The following is a 23,150-nucleotide window of genomic DNA, read 5'->3' on the forward strand; positions in this document are numbered from 1 at the left end:
GCAAAAAAACAGAAGTGCCATATCTCACATTAGAGGGTAATAATGGTCATGTGTTACTATGTACAAGAGACATCTAGCAGGGAGCCTCTCTTGGCTGACTCAAGTCTGAACTGTTGCCCCGATCTGTACCTCATCCTATCCTTCTCAACTGTCTTGGCCACTTGCTTTGTTTTTGATTAATTCATTATGCTGTCTATATCCTTTTTAATTTGATGCACATATTTGACTTCCTGGCTACCTTGATGAATTTTCTGCTGCAGTACTGCCTCTGTATCCACAGGGCGTCTCTGGAGCACCTTGGTAACTCCAATTTCTAGACTAACTGAGTCTATCCTGCTGAAATCCTTTGAGTTTGGAGCCTGAAAGAGAACTGAGAAAGTTTTACCAAAGGTAGGGTTACCATGAAGCTAATAAAGCTTAAGTTCAGGGTTCTACATCTGCATAGGATCCTGGGATATTCTGGGAATTTAGAATGTTCTAGATGGGGAGAGACAGCCAGGTTATGGTCAGGAAGGTCAGGAAACATTTCTGTATAAGCATTTCTGTTCAAACAGTTCTCAGAGAAGGAATGTAACTCTCTAAGCCTCCAGAAATTTATGGTAATTTCTTTTCATGTTCTATGTAAATATTTACTTTTGTACCTAAGTTTGCATTTATAATTTGGTATTCTTATTTTTAGAGATGACCACTCAAATTGTATATGCTTCAGGCCACACAAAATCTGGATCCACCACTGGGTTTTACTAAATGAGATTCTTGGGTGTTTTCCTAGTTCTTATTTCCCTACACTTAGTAAAATATAATTTATACAACAGTAAGTAGAATTTATACAACAGTAAGTAGCCTCCCCAAATCATTCTAAAATCATTGCTTTCATGGCTCCTTTACAAGAGAACTGGAACTGTCACCAAACCAAACTGGATCTGTTTGCTTGCACAAACGGATGAGTTTGCCTTCACACACAATGGAAAGACAAGCACTGAAGCACCAGATTTTTACACTGAGAAAGGTTTATTGCAAATCGATTGAAAGGAGACAGAAGGAAACGCTCAAATCTGTCTCCCAAGCTGACTGGATCCTGCCATGGAGTCATACCAGGACTTGATCTGATTGGATCCTGGATCCTGCCATGCAGTATCCACCTCTTAATTCTGTCCTTACTCCTTAGTCCAAGCACTTAGGTTCTGCCCATTTGGTTCATCTTCATGTACAGGTTATGTGACCTTCAAACTGGGGGTCCAACAGCAACTGAAAAACAGCCCATAGCTTTGTTACATAAAAGTTTACCAGATTGGTCTAATGCAGTTCCAGATCGCCCCTTTATTATGTCCATTCCTCAGTATTGAGGGAAAAGGGGTGACAACCACTCTAGCTTATTCCTGCTGGTTAGATAGTAGACCTTGGTTAGAGAAATGAAATTCTTTAGTGCTCAAGATTATGTATCAGAAGAAGTTACTTCAACCCAGTTCTAGGACAAAGGAATAAAGAGTTAGCAACCTGAACATTATTTGTTTCAGAGAACAAGGGAAAGAAAGCTCAGATTTTATAGCAAAAGTTCACACCCAGGTTCCCAATCAGTTCTCTTTGTGCAAATGAAGGATTGAAACTTGTAACTTGCTTAGTTCTGATTGATTGATACAGCTCAACTCTGATTGACTGGTTCAGGTGAGCCCCAAAGGTTCTATAGATTAAAATGTGTGAGTTTTGGAGGAAGAGTATGGGTATAACTCCTAGTCAGCAAATGGCTACATGGCTCTATTTAAAATTTAGGCTCAGTCAGCTATTCAGGATCCATCTTGAAGGACTGGCTGAAACCTGTTGGCAGATAGCTTTGCATCCCATCATGGTGCCAGAGTGGTTGACTACCTGCTCCAGGTCCATCTGGTCCCTTGTAGAGATCCTTGAGGCAGGGCAGTGGCCAGTTGAACAATTAGAGTCTTTTGCTTATGAGAGGCACTCAAATGTGTGCTAAATTTGAACCAAAGTCTCTTGGGTTAAGTTGGTTCATGCTCCCAGCTAAAGTGAGTTTAAAGTCTCAAGGATTGAGTCGGCACAATCCTAGTGGGAGTCGCTTGCAGACAGCTGTTAAAATAGCCTAGAACAATTTTAAAGAGCAGCCAAATGCTTAGCCCAAATATGAGGAGGATCATTAAGACTTGTAGGGTGAAACACAGAAGGAATCTTATACCAGGGTTAAGCCAGCTGAAAACATCTGGACATTGGAAATTCCACCCAATAAGTCCAGCCAGGAGTCTTTCTGAAGGTGTCCCTTTCATAGATTTGGCTAACATTATAATCTCAGATGTTCCCAATTCACCTGACTGGTAGTATTTACCCAAATACAGCAGCAAGTATTAGCGACAGCAGAAACACCACCCTGTGCAGTGAGGTGTTAGTCTAAAGCAGTGTGGTTGTCTAGGATCACACAAGCAGGGGAGTCTAGGAGATCTCTGTTGTGCCCTGCTGGCATGAGTGGTGAAGCAGGCAGCTCTATTAACAGTGCAGAAAAGTTTCTGACCATTCCAAACAGAACCTAGTCCAAACCAGGACCTCAGAAACCTTCCTGTGCAGCTCCTTCACTAGAGTTAATCCCTTTCAGCAAATCACATCCGTGAGAGTGTCCTCCAACTATAATCCATGGGGTCATTGTCAGTGTTGGCATGTGCCTGAAGACTCTCAGGTAGCTCTTGGAGAGCAGCAGGGGTAGAATTAGTGAAACTGACTGAATAGATGGGAATTTGCATAAGACCTATCTGTGGCCAGATCTCCTGGTGAGGATAACTCAAGTATTATTTTCCCCTTTTTTGGGAGAAGGATATGTGGGCCTGGCAGGTTTCTAAGAAGTCCTTTCCCAGGAGGTGAATCGGGGCTGAACAGACAAAAACAAACAAACAAACCAAAAAAACAATGTGGTTTCTCCTGACTGGATGAATTCAGAACTCCAGAGAGAGGGTGTTGAATGCCCCCAAGGTTAAAAAAGACTAAAGAAAGGGCCTAGGGCCAAGGCAGGCTAAATGCCACTCAGATCTTTGTCATTGGGCTTTTATTATTCTGTTGGTCTGTTCCACCACCACAGTGGATGTTAATAGGCCAAATTTTATAAACATTTTGAATAATTTGCCCTATAAAATGAGTTCCTTAGTCACTATGAAGCTCTTTAGAGACTTCCCAGTTTGGTATAATTTTTCCAGTAAGGCTTAACTACTGCCATTGCTGTGACCTATCAAGAAGAAGGTGTTAACCCAGTTTGAAAACATGCAAATCATAATTAGTACGTGCTGGTTTCCTTGTGAGGCAGGGAGCTAAATAAAATCTTGTTGCCATACTTTAAAGGGACCACCCAGTAATGGGAAGTGGCCCATGGAGGCACGCAACAGTTTTCCAGTAGTGTATTGTGGACAGATTTTACACAGATACCAAAGTCATGAACAACCTTGAAGGCATACCTGACGTCTTTATAAATACTGGCTGTTTTACCTTTGGCTGAAAGACATGACCTAGTAAGTGCATGCAGTTCCACTTATTAGGCAGACTTGGCCTTAGGAAAGGTAAGTAAAGTGGCAGGATTGGGCAAGTTATTACACCAGGTGATGGTGAGGTGAGGATAGAAAGAGAACCTTGTGGATCAGGCGTGGTGGCTCATGCTTGTAATCCCAGCAGTTTGGGAGGGCGAGGCGGGCGAATTACCTGAGGTCGTGAGTTTGAGACCAGCCTGACCAACATGGAGAAACCCCATCTCTACTAAAATTACAAAATTAGCTGGGCATGGTGGTGCATGCCTGTAATCCCAGCTATTCGGGAGACTGAGGGAGAATCTCTTGAACCCGGGAGGCAGAGGTTGCAGTGAGCTGAGATGGCGCCATTGCGCTCCAGCCTGGGCAACAAGAGTAAAACTCCATCTCAAAAAAAAAAAAAAAAAGAAAAGGAAAAAGAAAGAAAGAAAGAGAACCTCATGGTTTGCTAGCTGGCTTATGATGTGACTTGAAGAGAGCCCTGACAGAGTATGGAATGGAGATAGTCAGAGGTAGCCCCATAACTATCTTCTCTATGGCTTTTACAAGGAAGAGACAGCATCAACTGCTCTGAGACAAGGGGTCATAGTATCCTAAAGGTCTAGTTTGTCCCCAGTTCTGATATTACACTAGTAATATCAGATTTAAAAAGGGGAAATCCCCTGAATGTCCTCAGAGCATCCCTAGTCTGGATTGTGAAAAGAGGGCTGAGGGACTCCATTGGGATTTAGTTATAACCAACTATTGGAGGAACTTAGGAAGATTCAGTCCAATCTACAGATAGATAACAAGGACTTGAAGACAGTGCACAGAGTTACAATCTAATAACAGATGTACTTTTGCTTTCCTTAGAAGCATAACTTTTTCTCTCCACAGTGATCATCTAAGAAATCTCAGATTTAGAATCTTTTGCAGCTGGGAAGCCAAACCAAGGCAGGTTTTTAGAGTTTACTTACAGTCTTAAGGTTCTTGGGCCTGCCAGGAAGTGACAGTTTTCATTCACTCTGAAAAGCTGGGAACTCCTGAAGCCAGGCATTTTATTCACATTCTTAAATATGACATTTCAGTCCAAACCTTGGTAATATAACCAATGTTTCCCATTGCATCTTGCTTATAAAGAGAGAGCAGATTTTTTTTTTTTTTTTTTCCCTGAGACGGGGTCTTGCTCTCTTACCCAGGCTGGAGTGCAGTGGCGAGATCTCGACTCACTGCAACCTCTGCCCCCCAGGTTTAAGCAATTCTCCTGCCTCAGTCTCTGGAGTAACTGGGATTACAGGCACGTGCCACCATGCCTGGCTAATTTTTTGTATTTTTTTTTTTTAGTAGAGATGGGGTTTCACCAGGTTGGCCAGGCTAGTCTGCGAAGTCCTGACCTCGTGATCCACCCTCCTTGGCCTCCCAGAATGCTGGAATTACAGGCGTGAGCCACTGTGCCCAGCTGAGAGAGCAGATTTTTACTGAACTTACATTACATAAAAATAAGAATACTCATTAATGGTTTCTAAATTTTGTAGGAATCAAGTTGTGAGAAAAAGCAAATGCTCCCACCCTTGTTCACAAAGGATATGTTATCAAATTATTGCAAACTCTAAATAACTTATGACAGAAAATTTCCTAAGTCTAGAAAACAAAACATTTAAGTCATAACAATTATGACTTAATGATTAAGACTTAAAAATTAAGTCTTAACAATTACTTAACTTCGTGTAATTTTGTTTTGCTCAGTCTTAATTAATAATTTTGGACTATAGCCAATTGCAAGTGCTTCCAGAGAAAAATTTAAGATAATAACTGTGGATAACAAAAATTCAGAACAGCCACAGTCAAAGATCTGATGAGAGTTTATAACTAACAAATCTAGGTATTTCGGTAGCATATAACTAATTTCACATCATGACATATACCCCAACATATCCTAATTTTAGGAATCTTATACAATTTTGGAATAACTCTTAATAACACATTTACACAAATATAACTTAAAGGAAATTCAACAGCATTCCTTATTTAACAGTGCTTCCCATATTATTTACCAAATAAGCTTAATCATTTAAAATCTCTGTAAGATGAGAGATGCACCCTTTGAGGCTCTCCAGGGGGCCCACCTGTAAAATGTCAAAGTTAATTTTAGGCCAAGAAGCTTGATTTAGGATTTGGATCCTGGGAGAACCTACCAAAGACATCAAAAAGTTCAAAGTACTTCCTTCAACAGAATCGTAGGTCACTGCCAAATAGTAGTTACTCATTTAACCAGAGTGACAATCAAAAGACTTCAAAAGCAATACAGAAAGTTACATGAATGTAAAAACCTTAACTCTTTCAAACCTCAGTCTTCCTAAGCAATCTTTGTTTCCTAGGCCAGTTACTTTGAGCAGGGGAATACATTTAGTAACAGCATAGGAAGTCCTGGTTACATGAAATAATTCAGACATTTAAGGCCTGGTTACATGAAACAGTGCAGACATACAAAAATACGGAACCAATTTATACTGGGATAAAATATTGCTTTTCTAGACCTTCAAGATAAACCTGAAACTAGAGAAACTAGACACTTCTCAGGAAGAAATGGGGCAGAAAGAGAAACTTATTTGTAATTCAGAGAATGGTTGTTAAAGAAACAGACTTCAGAATTAAAAATCAAAACCTCTTGCAGTCTTACCAAGAGCAAATTGATGTCTTAAGACACTCTTGTTATTTTAACATAGAGGGCCAAAATTATAAGTTCTGTGCTTTAATATCAACATTCACTGCCTAGAAAGACTGTTTAAAATTTCTTTTAATTACAGCCAACTTATTCACACCCCAAGTTTCTTTCTTAAAATTTCTATTTATTAACCTTTTCATGACTTACTCAGACCATCTATGACATGCTTGGACTTTCTACCTTTCCCTATAATTCTCTTTCTTAAATAACCAGTCATTTTACTTTAGGACAAAGATTTACTACATATGATTCTTTCTTATACAAAATTATTGTCTTTTCTTCATATCCATAACTTTCTTACATGTCTCTCTCCCCTTACTACTAGTTCTTTTTTGTCTTGTTTCTGTTTCCTTTCTAAATCCATATTGTGAAGCTCCTTTTAAATAACCTCCAAATTTGACAAAATAATTTTTTTCTCGCTGAAGAACATATTTTATGTGTTTCTTATAATTTTTTCTTACTAAAAACACACCTGGCCAGGTGCAGTGCCTGACGCCTGTAATCCCAACAGTTTGGGAGGCTGAGGCAAGCATATCATGAGGTTAGGAGTTCAAGACCAGCCTGAGCAAGATGGTAAATCCCCATCTCTACTAAAAGTACAAAAATTAGCTGGGCATGGTGGTGGGTGCCTGAAATCTCAGCTACTCAGGAGGCTGAGACTGGAGAATTGCTTGAACCTGGGAGGCAGAGGTTGCAGTGAGCTGAGATTGTGCTGCTGCACTCCAGCCTGGGCGACAGAGCGAGACTCTATCTCAAAAAACAAACAAACAAACAAAAAACACCTTTTGACACAGTTCATTTGAAGAATTATAAATTAGAATTTTTAACTCTGAGTAACCTTAAATTTTATTAAAAACATAGAAATCTTGCTGGGTGTGGTGGCTTACACCTGTAATCCCAGCACTTTGGGAGGCCAAGGTAGGCATATCACCTGAGATCAGGAGTTTGAGACCAGCCTGGCCAACATGGTGAAACCCCATCTCTACTAAAAATACAAAAACATTAGCCAATTATGATGGCGGGCACCTGTCATCCCAGCTACTGGGGAGGCTGAGGCAAGAGGATGGTTTGAACCTGGGAGACGAGGTTGCAGTGAGCCAAGATTGTGCCACTGCACTCTAGCCTGGGCGACAGAGTGAGACTCTGTCTAAAAAACAAACAAACAAACAAACAAAAATAAACACAGAAATCTTGAATTGCCTATTGTATATCAGTCTTTTATAAATAAGAACCATTTTATAATTATTAGAAAAACATGTTTTCCTATAGCATAATTTTTAGAGACCAAACATATTTAGTCTTTCTATTAAATTTAAGAAGTCAAGGAGAGACCTAATTTTGGTCCTTTCATGGCCACCATTTTGTCACCAAACCAATTGGGTCAGTTTGCATGTGCACAGTGGAAATCCAAACACCAGAGCACCAGGATTTTACATTGAGAAAGGTTTATTGTGAGTCAGCTAACAAGGAGACAGAAGGAAATGCTCAAATCCGTCTCCGTGAGCTGGGGGTTGGTCAGCTTTTATAAGCATAGGGTAATGAGGTGTGATCTTATTATATCTTGCAACGAGGTGATGCCAGGAAGCATGATCTGATTGGATCTTGCCATGGGGTATGCCAGGGCTCAATCTGATTGGATTCTGGATCCTGCCATGTGGTGTCCACCTCCTAATTCAGTACTTACTACTCAGTCTGAGCACTAGATTCTGCGTGGTCGTTTGCTTGGTTTATCAGCAAGCCTTTATAGAAAGCCTACTATGTGTGATGAAGGTACTGGCCCAGGTGTTTTTCAGGTACATTAAATTCAATTCAGAGTCGTTTAAAATGAATTGCCTTAACTGTGAAGTATTTTTTGTTCCTTGGAACCTTAATTGCAGTTGTTTGTTTTTTTTTTTCTGAGACGGAGTCTCGCTGTAACCCAGGCTGGAATGCAGTGGCACAGCCTTGGCCTGCTGCAACCTCTGCCTCCCGGGTTCAAGAGATTCTCATGCCTCAGCCTCCCAAGTAGCTGGGAGTACAGACACCCACCACCAGGCCCAACTATTGTTGTATTTTTAGCAGAGATGGGGTTTCACCACGTTGGCTAGGCTGGTCTCAAACTCCTGACCTCAAGTGATACATGTGCCTTGGCCTCCCAAAGTGCTGGGATTACAGGCATGAGCCACCACACCTGGCCAATAGCAGTTTTCTTTAAAGAAATAAGAAATTGAAAGTAACATGATAAATATGAGTAAGTGCCAGGGAAAAACAATGATAAATTATTGGCACTAGTCATTTGATGTTCTCTGAAACCCAGAGACGTGTCAGTCTGCCAGTGCGAGGAGTTTTAGTGCCAAGAATATAAAAGGAAAATGATCCTTCATCTTTTGGGGTAAGTTTTGTCAACCTGAAGTAATCAAAAGGATCAGAATCCAGTTTTAAAGTTTATTAACATGAAAGGCTAGGAACGGCCATCCAGGAAACAGACTCCAGAGAAATGGAGTCAGCACTCTGAAGTTAAAAGTTAAGGTTTTGGATATAGGAAGAAAACAAAGAAATTTAACAGGATCACAACATTTTCTATATAAGGCTGATTTATGAGTTATAACAATTTAGTTACAGTTCGTTTTCTTTTTCCCTATGGCTTGTTTTCTTTACAGCTGGTTTTCATTTCCTTTCCAATTTAAGAGTATATTTAATATTCCATCTTAAGACAATGTGATAGTCATGAAGTCATGAAGTCTTTCTATGAGAAAGGTTAAGAGGGAAGTTAATGTATAAGGAAAATCAACAGAGAAGAGGGAAGGAACCTTCTCTGACACCCTTTATTCATTTTACAAAACATTGAAACATTGTAGGTAAGGAAGAAGGCTAATCTGTAATCAGAGAAACAGAGTTATAGCTTTCTAAGTTACAGTTGCCTGTCATGTGACTCAGTCCTCATGATCACATTTCTTTAAGGGCTCAAAATAATGTAAAGCTCCAGCAGCTTAGATTTTCAATTATTTTATTTCACAGTTTCATAGATGGAGGTCATAGGTAGTCTCGGGGTAACTATTTTTCAAGCCAAAGAACCCTGTATTGAGAATGCATTCATTATGTTCATCATTTCATCTGTCTATTAAAGTATGTCATTATGTCAATATCAAGTACATGTGTTTGGGAAATTAGATAGGATTCCTAAAAAACAAATCAACATATAATGTCAGATACTGAGTAATGTTTTGAAGAAAACACAATGTCAGGGAAGGAAAGAGTTTAATGGTTAGGGAGATTCTATTTTATAAAGGCTATACTGGCTTTTTTGCTATTGCTTGAATGTAGCAAATATATTCCCATTTTAGGGCCTTTGCACTTATTATGGCTTCTGGCTGGAGTGCTTTCCTTCAGATATTTGCATCAGTTGTTTTCTCATTTTACTCAGGAGTCTGACCAGCCTGTCTAAAGTAGCACCTTCCACCATTCAATTCTTTCTCCTTACTCTATACCATCTGACCTTGGGGACCAAAGAGATTCAAATAAATTCTTTGATAAATCCTTTGCTGTCTGAACCCTTAATACTTGCTATCTGAAATTTGGTAATTGAAGAGATTTTCTAAAATATTTATTCTTATTTGATCTGGATATCTAAATCAGGGACCAAATAATTTTGTATAGTAAGGCAGGGGTTCCCAACCCTTAGCCCACAGACCAGTACCAGACCATGGTCTGTTAGGAACTGACTGCACAGCAAGAGGTGAACAATGGGTTAGTGAGTGAAGCTGAGCTCTGCCTCCTGTCAGATCAGCAGTGGCATTAGATTCTCGTATGAGCACGGACCCTATTGTGAGGGATCTAGGTTGCACACTGCTTGTGAAAATCTAATGATAAATGTAAATCGCTTGAATCATCCTGCCCCCATCCGTGGAAAAATTGTCTTCCACAAAATGATCCCTGGTGCCAAAAGGGTTGTGGACTGCTGTAGTAAGGGATACCTGTAGTTTTCTTCACAGCGCTTATTACTTCCTGATTGGTTTGTCTGTCTATCTGTCTTTCTGCATGTCTCCTTCACTAAATTGTCAGTTCCATCATGGTTGTGATTTTATTATGTTTATTGCTCTATTACCATCACCTGGAACAATGTCTGGCACCCAGTCAATTCTCAACTCATGTGTGTTGAATAGATGTGTTGACATATGAATGAATCTGTTTGACCCAATATCATCTACACTTTTTATTTTAAAAGTATGATTATAGGCCAGGCACAGTGACTCATGCCTGTAATCCCAGCACTTTGGGAGACCAAAGTGGGAGGATCACTTGAGCCTAGGAGTTTGAGACCAGCTTGGCAACATGGCGAAACCCTGTCTCTACAAAAAATACAAAAATTGGCCAGGCATGGTGGCACACGTCTATAATCCCAGCTATTAGGGAGGCTGAGGTGGGAGGATCACTTCAGCCCAGGAGGTTGAGGCTGTAGTGAGCTGTGAGCATGCCACTGCATTCCAGCCTGGGTGATAGAGCAAGACCCTGTCACAAAAATGAATAAATAAATAAGTAAGTAAAAGCATGATTATATGGAAAGGACATATTACATGGTATTAAGTTTTAAGGAGCACAATATGAAATTATATACAGTTTCCACTTAGGTTGAAAAAAATCAAGCCTTTGCATGTGTTCATTTAGCCATTCATTCCTTGAAAGAAAATGTCTTAAGCGTCTCCTGTTTGTCCATTCTGTGCTAAGGTGATCTAACTCAGTTCACAGTTTTATGGGAAGACAGATCGTGAAACAACAGTAAATGAATGATAACCTTCTCTTCACTCACTGCTCTCTAGCCATATTGATCTTTCAGTTTCTCAAAGTTAGCAAGCTCTTTTCTGTGCACATTTTACTGTCTTCACAGTGCTTCTTGTATTTATGTATAAATACATAAGCTGGTGATTATGTATTTATGAGGATAGTTATCTGCCTGATATCTCCATCTCTATATTGTAACTTCTGTGAGGGCAGGAATCATGATACCATTTAATCGTCAATACCTAGCTCAATGCCCAATACATAGTAGGTATTCGGTAAACATTTCTTGGTCAAATGAATGAATAGGTGATTAGGGGAAGTATGTAGTAGAAACACTTTAATCTAATGAGAGTTAGTGGAGCTTTCCCCAAAGAAATGAATTTTAAGCTGTGATGTGAAGAATTAGGAGGAATTAGCAAGTGAAGAAGAACAGGCAGAGTGTTCTGGAGCTTAAGCTTAGATATTATCCTAAAGGCAAGAGAAGAGTTTTAAACAAAACGTAGCACTATCAAACTTCCATTTTTCAGTGTTGTTAGGAACAGACTAGATAGGCAGTGCTGGAGCCAGAGACGTTGGTTGGGAGGCTTTAATAATAATAGATGGTGGTGGCCTCACTTGGGTTCTTGGCAGTGGAGAAAGAGAGAAGTGGGTGTGTTTGAGAGATTTTTAGAAGGCAGAATAACTGATTGGGGGTAGTGAAGGAAAAGGAAGAGTTAGTGTGATTCCACGTTTTTGCTTTACAATTGAGAAGATCCTTGGGCCATTAATGGAGACTAGGGACTCAGAAGGAAGAAGTATCTGAGGAGTAAAGAACCTGAGATACCCTTGAGACCTATCCAAATGAAGGCTGAGCAGTAAGGACTTGGTTATATAGGTGAATATTCTGGGTATAAATAAATGCCTTGAAAGAAAAAATCAAAATGTTAATAATATTGGGACTCAAGTTATATTAAATTTTTTATTATGAAGTTTTGGTTTTCATTATTAGTGTATTTTTGTGAAAGAAATATAATAAACTTAAAAAAATTATATTAGCATGGGAAATGCAAAATTTAAAAAAAGGTGACAAAAAGCTAATATCTTCTTTAGGCAAAATGTGGGCTACACCCAGTAAAAATAAGTGAGTGGTCCTGAATAGAAGCCTACTGGGAAGTGAGTTCAACATTAACGTGTGTGTATGCAGATAAGTCATCTGGAAATTTAAACTTGCCATTCAAAGAAGGCCTCCTAGTGGAAGGGCCTGTCATTTATTCATCCATGTATCCTTAGGACTCAGCACAGTGCCTTGTACCTAGCAATGGCTCAAGTGATAGCTATGATTTTAGATTTGTTATTAACACATTAATTTTGTTTACATCACTATTCAACACTGAATTTTTATACAATGATATAATCTATGTCATCTTTTTAGGTAGATTGGGGTCAACTGGACTACTTAGTTGTTGACATGCCACCAGGAACTGGAGATGTGCAGTTATCAGTCTCACAGAATATTCCTATAACAGGTAAATCTTCAAAGTTTAAAGTAATTTGTACTTTTTTTGATGTGTTGTTATTGCTATACCAAAAAACAAACTCCATGTTAGGCAAATATTTTGTCTTAAAAATATTCATTCACTTATAAATTTTTCATTAGCGATCAGAAGCATAAATTATTCAAAATATTACCAGAATAAGTAAATGTATAAAACCATGACACTTTTGTTACTAGGAAGAGCGAAGTCTGTGGTTCTTGTTCTTGGGAGAAAGAATTTGTCCAAGAGACAATTTTAGCAAAAAGAACAGAGAATTTATTGAAGAAAGTACATGCCAAGAGAGGAGCAGACTGGAAAAACAGCAGTAGTAGCAGCAAGGGTTAAGTAGTAGCAGAGACAGTATGCTCTGAAAGAGGAGGCAGAGTGGGCTGCTGGAGAGAAAATGAGCCAGCAACCCTGAGAGTTCAACATTGCAGTTTTCATTGTGTTGGACTCTTTCTTTAAGTTCCTGCCTGTCTCAAGTCTCTGCTATTGTCTTTGGCTAGTTTCCCACTTCTGCTTTAAGTCTCTACCTTGTCCCTGACTAGTTCTCACCACAGTTTTGTAGGATTCTCTTACTCTGAGTTGATGCACATGTGTGTGCCCAGTGTTGGATATGAAGTCTACTTAATGGCATTGTTGCTGCTTACCGCCACCCCAGGAAGGTCATAGAGTGGTTAAATCTGTACTTACTGTGCCTGTGTATCTCTTAGGAATTTCCCCTTTGCCCTCTTTCCCTTCATATCAGCATGTACCTAGCTACGTTCTGACAGGTTAACTGTAGAGTGAGCAATTACTGGGCACCTTAAGGGGTATTTCAGGGTGTTCCTTTCTGCATAGGTATTTCCCCTCCTCTCTGTTCATACGTAGCACGTAGGTTTTGGGTAGTCTCTGGGATGTGAGATTTTCTAGTCCTCCTTTTCTCAGGGGCTCTCTCTCCTGTTCATGTCTAGCTGTCTGTGTGCTCTAACACTTCACAGAGGTGGTAGTGTAAATCTGTGTTCTAGGAAAGCAATAGTATTTAAGTATTTTTTAGGCAGAACATGACTGGTTCACTGCTGTGCAGCACTTATACCACTGGTACATGACAGGCACTCGGCAAATATTTATTGAGTGAATACTGAATAAGAATAAATATTAGGGGCTGGGTACAGTGGCTCACGCCTGTAATCCCAGCACCTTGGGAGGCCGAGGCAGGTGGATCATGAGGTCAGGAGATCGAGACCATCCTGGCTAACACAGTGAAACCACATCTCTACTGAAAATACAAAAAGTTAGCTGGGCGTGGTGGCGGGCACCTGTAATCCCAGCTACTCGGGAGGCTGAGGCAGGAGAATGGCATGAACCCAGGAGGCAGAGTTTGCAGTGAGCTGAGATAGCACCATTGCACTCCAGCCTGGGCGACAGAGTGAGACTCTGTCTCAAAAAAAAAAAAAAAAAAAAAAAAGAATAAATATTAGGAAAATTGGCTTTTTGGTAAATACAACTATGGGAGAATTTTATAGTCTGCTAATTAATATTAAAGTCAAGAAAGCAATAAACATAGCTTATATCAAATACATACTACTTCAATATGGTAGTGCATATCTTTTTTATGGTACAGAATTTAAATATTAGTACAGTAATTATCCTTTATATTGAATCTGTTTCTAAAGATTTTCCTAGATCCCACTAGAGAATAATTGCAAATCTATAAATAAAAGGATTTCTGGGAAAATAATGGAATTTTAAAGTATCTTTGCTAATTAATTATATACTGATTACCAAACAATATCATTGACATTTAATGATCAAAAGGTTTAGAATCTATGTTTTTGACAAAATATATATGTTGTTTGGAAACATCAGTATAGCCTCATTAATAGAGATACTTTTGCTGTTTTAACATATTTGTAGTCTTAATTGAGTCTGAGACTTTTTCTTTGGTAAGGCAGGCTGTAAAATATGAGATGGGAGCAAAATGATATATGAAAATAATTCATTTTTTCATACCGTGATTTTTCTTTTTTTTTTTTGCTTTTTTTTTTTTGCTTTTTCCTTTTTAAGGTATTTATAGTTTTAGGATCTTTTATATTTACAAATTTTAAGAATATTTACCAAGTGTTCATTTTAAAAAAATGTGCTTCTGATACCTTGGAATGCCTTTTGCAAGCATACAAAATACTTGCATTATTCACATAGATAATACATTAGTAAAATTGGGCTAAATTCTCATTGATGCCTTGAGTAGTGACTTGGCACCTTGAAAAAGTTTAATTTACCTCACACAGATAAACTGATGTTGCCTAAGCAGTTTTTTTCTCCATTTACTTTTCTTTAAGCCCCTTTGGACAAGATTTATGATTAAATTACCCTATTTTAGTTTGTATTTATACTCTAACACCAGCATTGCGTATAGATAGAGGTTGAGATTTTCTTCCCCATTCTTTCTTACATTCTAAAATTTAACCAGTATATTTCCTTTTTCCTTTCCTCTGATGAAGAGTCTGCCATGTAATAGGCAGTTAATATTACATGAGAGTAAGACACAGTCTTTTTTGTTGTGGTGGTAAAATGTGCAGAACAGTTAAGTAGTACTATTAATATATTGACATTGTTGTGCAGACATCACTACTGTCCATCGCCAGAGCCTTCATCTTCTCAAACTGAAACTCTGGAGCCATTAAACAGTAACTCTCTGGCCGGGCGCAGTGGCTCACGCCTGTAATCCCAGCACTTTGGGAAGCTGAGGCAGGCAGATCACGAGGTCAGGAGATCGAGACCATCCTGCTAACACGGTGAAACCCCGTCTCTACTAAAAATGCAAAAAATTAGCCTGGTGTGGTGGCGGGCGCCTGTAGTCCCAGCTACTTGGGAGGCTGAGACAGGAGAATGGCATGAACCCAAGAGGTGGAGCTTGCAGTGAGCCGAGATCGCGCCACTGCACTCCAGCCTGGGCGACAGAGTGAGAGACTGTCTTAAAAAACAAAAAACAGTAACTCTCCATGGATCCTCCATTTTCCCCAGCCCCTGATAACCACTATTCTTAATGTATTTTTTACATTAAAGAAAGAACAAGCAAGAAAATATATTTTGAAAGATTGCATTAATGCCAGATGTGGTGGCTCATACCTGTAATCCCAGCACTTTAGGAGGCCGAGGCAGGAGGATCACTTGAGCCCAGGAGTTCAAGACCAGCCTGGGCAATATAATGAGACCCTATCTGTACAAAAGAATTAAAAAAAAAAAAAGTTAGCTGAGAGTGGTGGCGTGCACTTGTGGTCCCAGCTACTTAGGAGGCTGAGGCAGGAGGATCACTTGAGCCTTGGAGGTCGAGGCTGCAGTGAGCTGTGTTCATACTATTGCACTCCAAACTGGGTGATAGAATAAGACCCTGTCTCAAAAATAAATAAAAATAAAAAAAGATTTAAACAAAACCTGAAATTTATTTTATGATTTATTAGTAAACCATTATATCAATAAATTTTGATTCATATGCAAGGTAAATGCCTAGCACTATAGAGGAGAAAAGGATAAGTAAATCAGTCTATTGCCTAGACAAGAGTTCCTTACCTTTTTTGACTTTCAAAGTTTTTATGAGAATTTGATGAAAACTGTGGATTTTCTCCAGGAAAATATATTTATATATGGTATACAGAAACACTAATTTTGTATATAAATTTAGGAAGTTTACACTCCTCAGGTTAAAAGCCCCAGCTCTAAGAGATAGAGCATGGTGAGGAGCAGGAGAGAGTGGCTGGTAAGAAAAGGACATGTATGACTGTAATCCACAGTATGAGAAGTGCTTACGAGAGATCTAAACCCAGGCTATGGGGTTTCAAAGGAAGAGACTGTGAGATTAACGGGAATACAAAACACTTCATGGAGGTGGACCTTGAAGAATAAATATGATACATTGTAGAACATTCAGGATTGCTCCATACCTTGCTTTTTTTGCTTGTTCTTTAATAATTTAATCAATAAAAAGCACTAATTCTTTATGGACAGTAGATTTCTGTATGAAATGGTACCACGGTGATTGCCTGTTAATAATAAACTGCCATTGGATGACAGTCTTCCATATATTAATTTTCAAATTTAATTCCTACAGGTGTTATATGATTTCTATTTTCTTAAATCTCAGAAGGGTTTAGTGGCTTTCATAAGATATCACAATTACAGTAGATCATAGCTAAGTTTCATATTCATTTTGATAGAGTTTAAAGCTTATGCTGTTGACCTCTATATCAAACTGGCCTAATGTAAAACCCAACAATATATGACTCATTAATTTTTCTGAGTTTAGTCCTAATCCATTAAAATTCATTTAGGTTGAAATTTTTATCAGGCAATCCCTGATAAAAAATAAATTTATCTGTGAATATGCCTAAATTTGTGCACCCCTATGGGATAAATATCCAACTTGTTATCTGGATTGGTGCTTACTATATTCAGTAATTTTTTTGAGTCCTGAAAGACTACTTTGGGCCTCTTTAACTCACACATTCCAGGAGAATTCTGGAGCTGGTCTAGAAGCAGTTTTCTTCATCTTTTAGGAGTATAGCCCCAAGTGATTCTTGAAGAGACCAGTATTATCTTTGTGCTGATTCATATACCAGCCTTGAACATATGGCCCATTTTCAGATACCCTGGCTCTCTGTATAGAGTTGTAGCAGTCAGTGTTAGTACATTCATATTGTGGTTATTAAGTCAGTATTAAAATGGATAACAATGAAAGACTAGATTTCCTATACTGAAGTTGTATTAATTTGAATTAATTTTATAATTATAAAAAATAGCAGCTAGGAAATGCAGATAAACAAAAAAAGAAAAAAAAGTAGCAAACAATAAAAATGTCCTACCAAAAAGGATGTTGAAGGGAATTTGGGGAGCATGTGATTGTGTCTATGTGTGTGTTAAAGTGTGTATGTTAAAGCCTTAGTTCCTGAGGTTTGGGTTTATTCAGGCCAGTGTCATTTCACAGATAGCATATCTAAAAAGGTACCAAAAATGATCCAGCTCCCAAGATTTAGAGGGAATGGCACCAACCAAAGAATTGCTGGCCTGGCTGAATCATGACTTTCATAAATTTACATAACCTGTAACAGCCTGTCAGAATCATGTCTGCTCTTTCAGACTTAACTAAATTATATGTTCTCTAATTATAAACCCAGTTTTTCTTTCCTTATCATTGACTTTAGAACTCTTAAGATACTCTGTGTTCTTCTCCTTTTTCTTATGTCTCATATCCCATACACAACATAAGCTCTTTAGATTCACATTTGAATATCCTTGTAGTTGAACCTCTCTCTCCTTGCCAGTAAACACCTTCATATAATTTGGGATCCCTCTAGAAAAAAACCCTTTGTACTCACTACTCCCACCTTCCCTTTACTTTCCAGAGTCTGTCTTTACAACACAGTTGATCCTCACTTAGAATGCCTTTCCTCCCCAGTCAGTGAGTACTCAAATCCTGTATAATCTTTAAAAGCTATTTAGCTCAAATGTCTACTCCCTGCCATCTTCCCCAAACCCCCAGTTAGGAATCACTTCCCCGTCTTTGGACATCACATAGCATAATATTTGGATCATTCCTATAGCACTTCTGATGTTCTTCGTTCAAAACCTGCATACCTTTGTTATCTTCTCTAGCAGACTGTTAACTTCCTGGAGGGCTAGGCTGTTTTTCTTTCATTTTTGCATTTCTCAGGGTGCCAAACTCAGTGCCTTTCTGCAGCTACTCAGGAAATGTTGAATCAATGAATGAGTGTTTTATCTGTGACTGTATTATCTTTCCAACTAGGCTGGAAGCTGCTTGAATGCAAAAAATTTTTCCTATTTATCATAGTATCTTTTAAAGTACCTTGGCCTATAGCTTATGCGATTACTATTAACTGAGTCAATGACAAAGCTAGTCTGACTAGCTATTACTGTTTATGTAGAAAGATTTGTGCCCCCTTATCTTTCTTACCATCCTGCTGATTCATTCCTATGAGCGCCTCACCCTGACTGCTTCTCACCCAAGTGTTTTTTCTGTGTGTGTGTTAAAGGAAGCATTTTTCAAGGAAACATACATTTTATTTTATTTCCCCTCTGAGAGAAAACTACTTTCATTTTAGGTATTTATTTATGGTTTTTTGTCTTTTTTTTTTTTTTTTTTTTGCTGTGCTGTGTATAATATCCATGTGGTCAATTGATGCCTTTTAGTATTCCCTTTGTTTTAGTGTGTGGGATAGTAGTGTGTATGTGGGCATTTGCTATTTGATTACTTTGCAGACTGTATATTAAATTACTAATGAGAATAACTAGTATTGTTCCATTGTAATACAGTAATTAGAAATGATCTTATTTACGCCAGGCGCGGTGGCTCACGCCTGTAATCCCAGCACTTTGGGAGGCCGAGGCGGGCGGATCACGGGGTCGGGAGAACAAGACCATCCTGGCTAACACGGTGAAACCCCGACTCTACTAAAAAATACAAAAAATTAGCCGGGCATAGTGGCGGGCGCCTGTAGTCCCAGCTACTCGGGAGGCTGAGGTAGGAGAATGGCGTGAACCCGGGAGGCGGAGCTTACAGTGAGCGGAGATCATGCCACTGCACTCCAGCCTGGGCGACAGAGCAAGACTCCGTCTCAAAAAAAAAGAAAGTCTCTTATTTACTTGAAGTGATGTTTAGTAAGGTGCTAAATACCTTTCTGATTCTCTGTCCTTACCTGTGGAAAACTTGCTTAACTCCACAGACTTGTAAGGATCAAATAAGATAATGAATGTAAAGGCTCCATCTAAATGTATAGTATTTTCTAGAAACTACAGCAACACTATCAAAAAGTTTTTTTGTGGGGCAGGGCGGTTAGTAGAGAAATGTTGTGAATTAGAAAGAGCCTTTCTATCAATTTTGCGTTTCTATAAGCTATGTTGAGAATAAAATCAGATGTTTTATACTTGGAAAGAGACAATCTTTTGGAAAATATGTAGAGGCAGACCTGTCCACACAGAAAGTGTAGTATTCTGAGAGAGAATCTTGATATTAGCTAGATACAAGATACAACCACCCCCCCCCACACACAAAAAAACCTTTTTTATAGTGTACATGTAGTTTCTAGAAAATACTATACATTTAGATGGAATCTTTACATTCATTATCTTATTTGATCCTTACAAGTCTGTGGAGTTAAGTTCTCCACAAGTAAGGGTAGATAATCAGAAAGATATTTAGTACCTTACTAAACATCACTGCAAGAAATAAGATAATTTCTTAATTAGCAACTCTTTGTATATGCTCCATCTTGTTACATAAAATGGATAACAACCTCATTACAGGTACACCTTGGGAATATTACAGGTTTCATTCCAGGCCACCTCAATAAAGCAAATATCGTAATCAAGCAAGTTGCATGAACTTTTTGGTTTCTTAGTACATACAAAACTTAACGTTTACACTATACAGTAGTCTGTGAAGTGTACACAACATTATGTCTTTAAAAATATACATTCCTTAAATATTTTATTGCTAAAAATGCTAACAGTCATCCAAGCCTTCAGCAGTTCATGCTCTTTTTGCTGGCAGAGTGTCTTGCCTTCGTGATTGTGGCTACTGACTGATCAGGGTGGCAGTTGCTGATGGTTGGAGTGTCTGTGGCATTTTCTTAAAATAAGACAACAAAGAAGTTTGCTGCATCAACTGACTCTTCCTTTCAGGAAAGATAGCATGTGATGCTGTTTGATAGCATTTAACCCATAGTAGAATATCTTTCAAAATTGGCTTCAGTCTTCTCAAGCCATGCTTCTGTTTTATCAAGTAAGTGTGCGTAATATTCTAAATCCTTTGTTGTCATTTCAACAGTGTTCAAAGTATCATCACCAGAAGTAGATTCCATCTCAGTAAACCACTTTCTTTGCTAATTCATAAGGAGCAATTCCTTATCTGTTCAGGTTTGATAATGAGATTTCAGCAATGTAATCACATCTTCAGATCCCACTTCTAATTCTAATAATTCTCTTGCTGTTTCCACCACATCTGCAGTTATTTCCTCCACTGAAATCTTGAACCCCCAAAAGTCATCTGTGAGGGCTGGAATCAACTTCTTCCAAACTCTTGTTCATCTTGATATTTTGACCTCTGCCCATGAATCACAAATGTTATTTGGTACAGTGAGAATACATACAACATAATATCGATTAGGATTGCCATCCTATTATATGGGTGTGGTTTGTGGCACCCCCCAACAATTATAATAGTAACATCAAAGATTACTGATCACAGATCACCATAACAGATACAACCTTAATGAAAAAGTTTGAAATATTGCAAGAATTACCAAAATGTGACACACAACCACAAAATGTGTCTATGCTGTTGGAAAAATGGCACAGGTAGATTTGCTTGACACAGGTTTGCTACAACCCTTCAATTTGTAAAAAATGCAGTATCTGTGAAGTGCAGTAAAGTGAAGTGCAATAAAATGAGGTATGACCATGTAAGAAGAAACTTTAAATTAAAAAAAACTTCTTATTTGTGTTAAATATTTTTCCTTCTTTGTTTCAACTGAAGTGCTGTGTATGATATCTGAAGACTGTCTCAATTTGACTTCAACTCTTGGAATTAAGTAAAGACTTTATGCTTCATATGAAATATGTGAAGCATGTTTTCTCTTTTTAAGGATTGGAGAGTTTTAGTAATTTATTTATATTAAAGTGCTGTATTAGTCAGAGTCCTAGCAGGAAACAGATGACAAACCTTAAAATGAATTAATAAAACAAAGTTTAATGAAGCAACTAGTTACAAAGGAGTGAGCAGCATTAAGGAAACCAACCAGAGATGGTGACATACCCAGGGACTAGTGACAGTACAAGTTGTTATTGCCCTTCCACTGGAAGGGGCAAGGCAGTGAACTCTATTAGTGGAACTTGGAGCCTGCTGGAGCCATGGAAAAGGGGCTGCCTGATAGAAGAAGCTATGGCTCTTGCCAGAACTGCTACAAGGCAGGAAGGAGTGGTGGGTGAGTTGGGTAATAAAACTTCAAATTCTTTCTCCTCCCACAGTCTCATCTCCTGTTTGTCCCTCCTCATAGTGGATCCCCATTGAGAGCCAGAAGGCAAGGAAACTTAGGTGATACAGTCCACAGAGGTCAACTCCTGGGGGACTGATCAGGGCAGAGGGCATTTGGGCAGAGTTTGAGAGGCACAGAGGGAGACTACAGCAAGTGGAATAACTAACACAACATTGCTTCTTCATGGTTATAATTGTGAATTAACAGCTTGAGATAGATGAAATACAAAGAAAGGGGACAGAATTTCTGCCCTCTAAAAGACTGTAAGCTAATTTAGACACCAGTAGTACAGTCAAATTAGTGAAAATTAATACTATCACAAGGCAAAATTATACTGTCATTAAACCTACAAACAGAATATTTATATTGTAGATGAGCAGTGATGCAAGTATATTTTGTGTAATGGGGAGTAATAGATGGAAGAGTTTATTTTGATAGGATAGTTAGAAAAAAGTTCCCCTTCACTTTATTAAATAAAGATTGATATAGGAATGAAACTTTTGGAAATTGTTCTTAGAAGGGACAAAGACTGAGCAACTGAGAGGGAAGCCATTGTGGTCCCTTCTTTGTTTCCTCTGTTTTCTTCCAGGGAATAGCAGAAGTGGTACAGGAAACAGCTAGACAGTCCTAGTGTGAGTCCTGTTTTGATTTCTTATCTCCTGGAGAGAGAGAAGCCACTGTGTATGACAGCAGTCAGCTAGTTAATATGTTGAATATTTATGGGCTCAAGAAAAGTTGCCCTAACAGTTTGGTGTGATACTATTGCTGTGGTTTGACTGTGTCCCACAAAAGTTCATGTGTTAGAAACTTATTTGTAATGTAACATTATTAAGAGGTGGGGACTTTAAGAAGTGATTGTGTCATCAGGGTTCTATCCTAATGAATAAACGAATGCCCTTATCCCAGGAATGAGTTAATTCTCAAGGGAGTTAATTAGTTCTAACAGGAGGGAGGGAGTTCTCTCCAGAGCAGTTTGTAATATAATAAAAACAAGTTTAACTTATTCTTAAGATCTCCTTAGCACACGATTTACGCCCTTCTTCTTCTTCTTTTTCTTTCTTTTTTTTTTTTTTTTGACAGAGGCTTGCTCTGTCACCAGGCTGGAGTGCAGTGACATGATCTTGGCTCACTGCAGTCTCTGCCTCCCGGGTTCAAGCAATTCTCCTGCCTCAGCCTCCTGAGTAGCTGGGACCACAGGCGCGTGCCACCATGCCTGGCTAATTTTTTTGTATTTTTAGTAGAGACGGGGTTTCACCCTGTTGGCCAGGATGGTCTTGATCTCCTGACCTCGTGATCCACCCGCCTGGGCCTCCCAAAGTGCTGGGATTACAGGCATGAGCCACTGTACCTGGCTGCCCTTCTTTTCTACACAATGTCATGATGTAGTGGGAAGGCTCTCACCAGAAGTTGCTGCCATGCCCGTGGACTTCCCAGCCTACAGAGCAATGAGCCAAATAAACTTATTTTCCTTATAAATTAATTACCCAGTCTCAGATATTGTGTTATGGCAAAAGAAAATGAAAGAAGACAATTGATAATGAGGTGATATCCTTTCTTCCGGTCTAGGACCTTTCGTATGTGGGCCCTGCAGATAGAAGGAAAGCCAGAGGTCTTTCTGTCTCTCATTCATTTA

General features: G+C 38.8%; 1 protein-coding gene across 7 annotated transcripts in view; it reads left to right on the forward strand.

Moving 5' to 3' along the window:
* Positions 1-23,150, forward strand: part of NUBPL (NUBP iron-sulfur cluster assembly factor, mitochondrial) — a 331,583-nt gene that overhangs the window by 249,022 nt on the left and 59,411 nt on the right. For all 7 annotated transcript variants that reach the window (XM_063651519.1, XM_063651518.1, XM_054448311.2 and 4 more), the window contains one exon: positions 12,386-12,479. In XM_063651519.1, coding sequence (XP_063507589.1) covers positions 12,386-12,479 — 94 coding nt within the window. The remainder of the gene's footprint in view (positions 1-12,385; positions 12,480-23,150) is intronic.

Source organism: Pongo pygmaeus, chromosome 15 (assembly GCF_028885625.2).
Source record: "Pongo pygmaeus isolate AG05252 chromosome 15, NHGRI_mPonPyg2-v2.0_pri, whole genome shotgun sequence".
In the NCBI taxonomy this organism is placed as follows: Eukaryota; Metazoa; Chordata; class Mammalia; order Primates; family Hominidae; genus Pongo; species Pongo pygmaeus.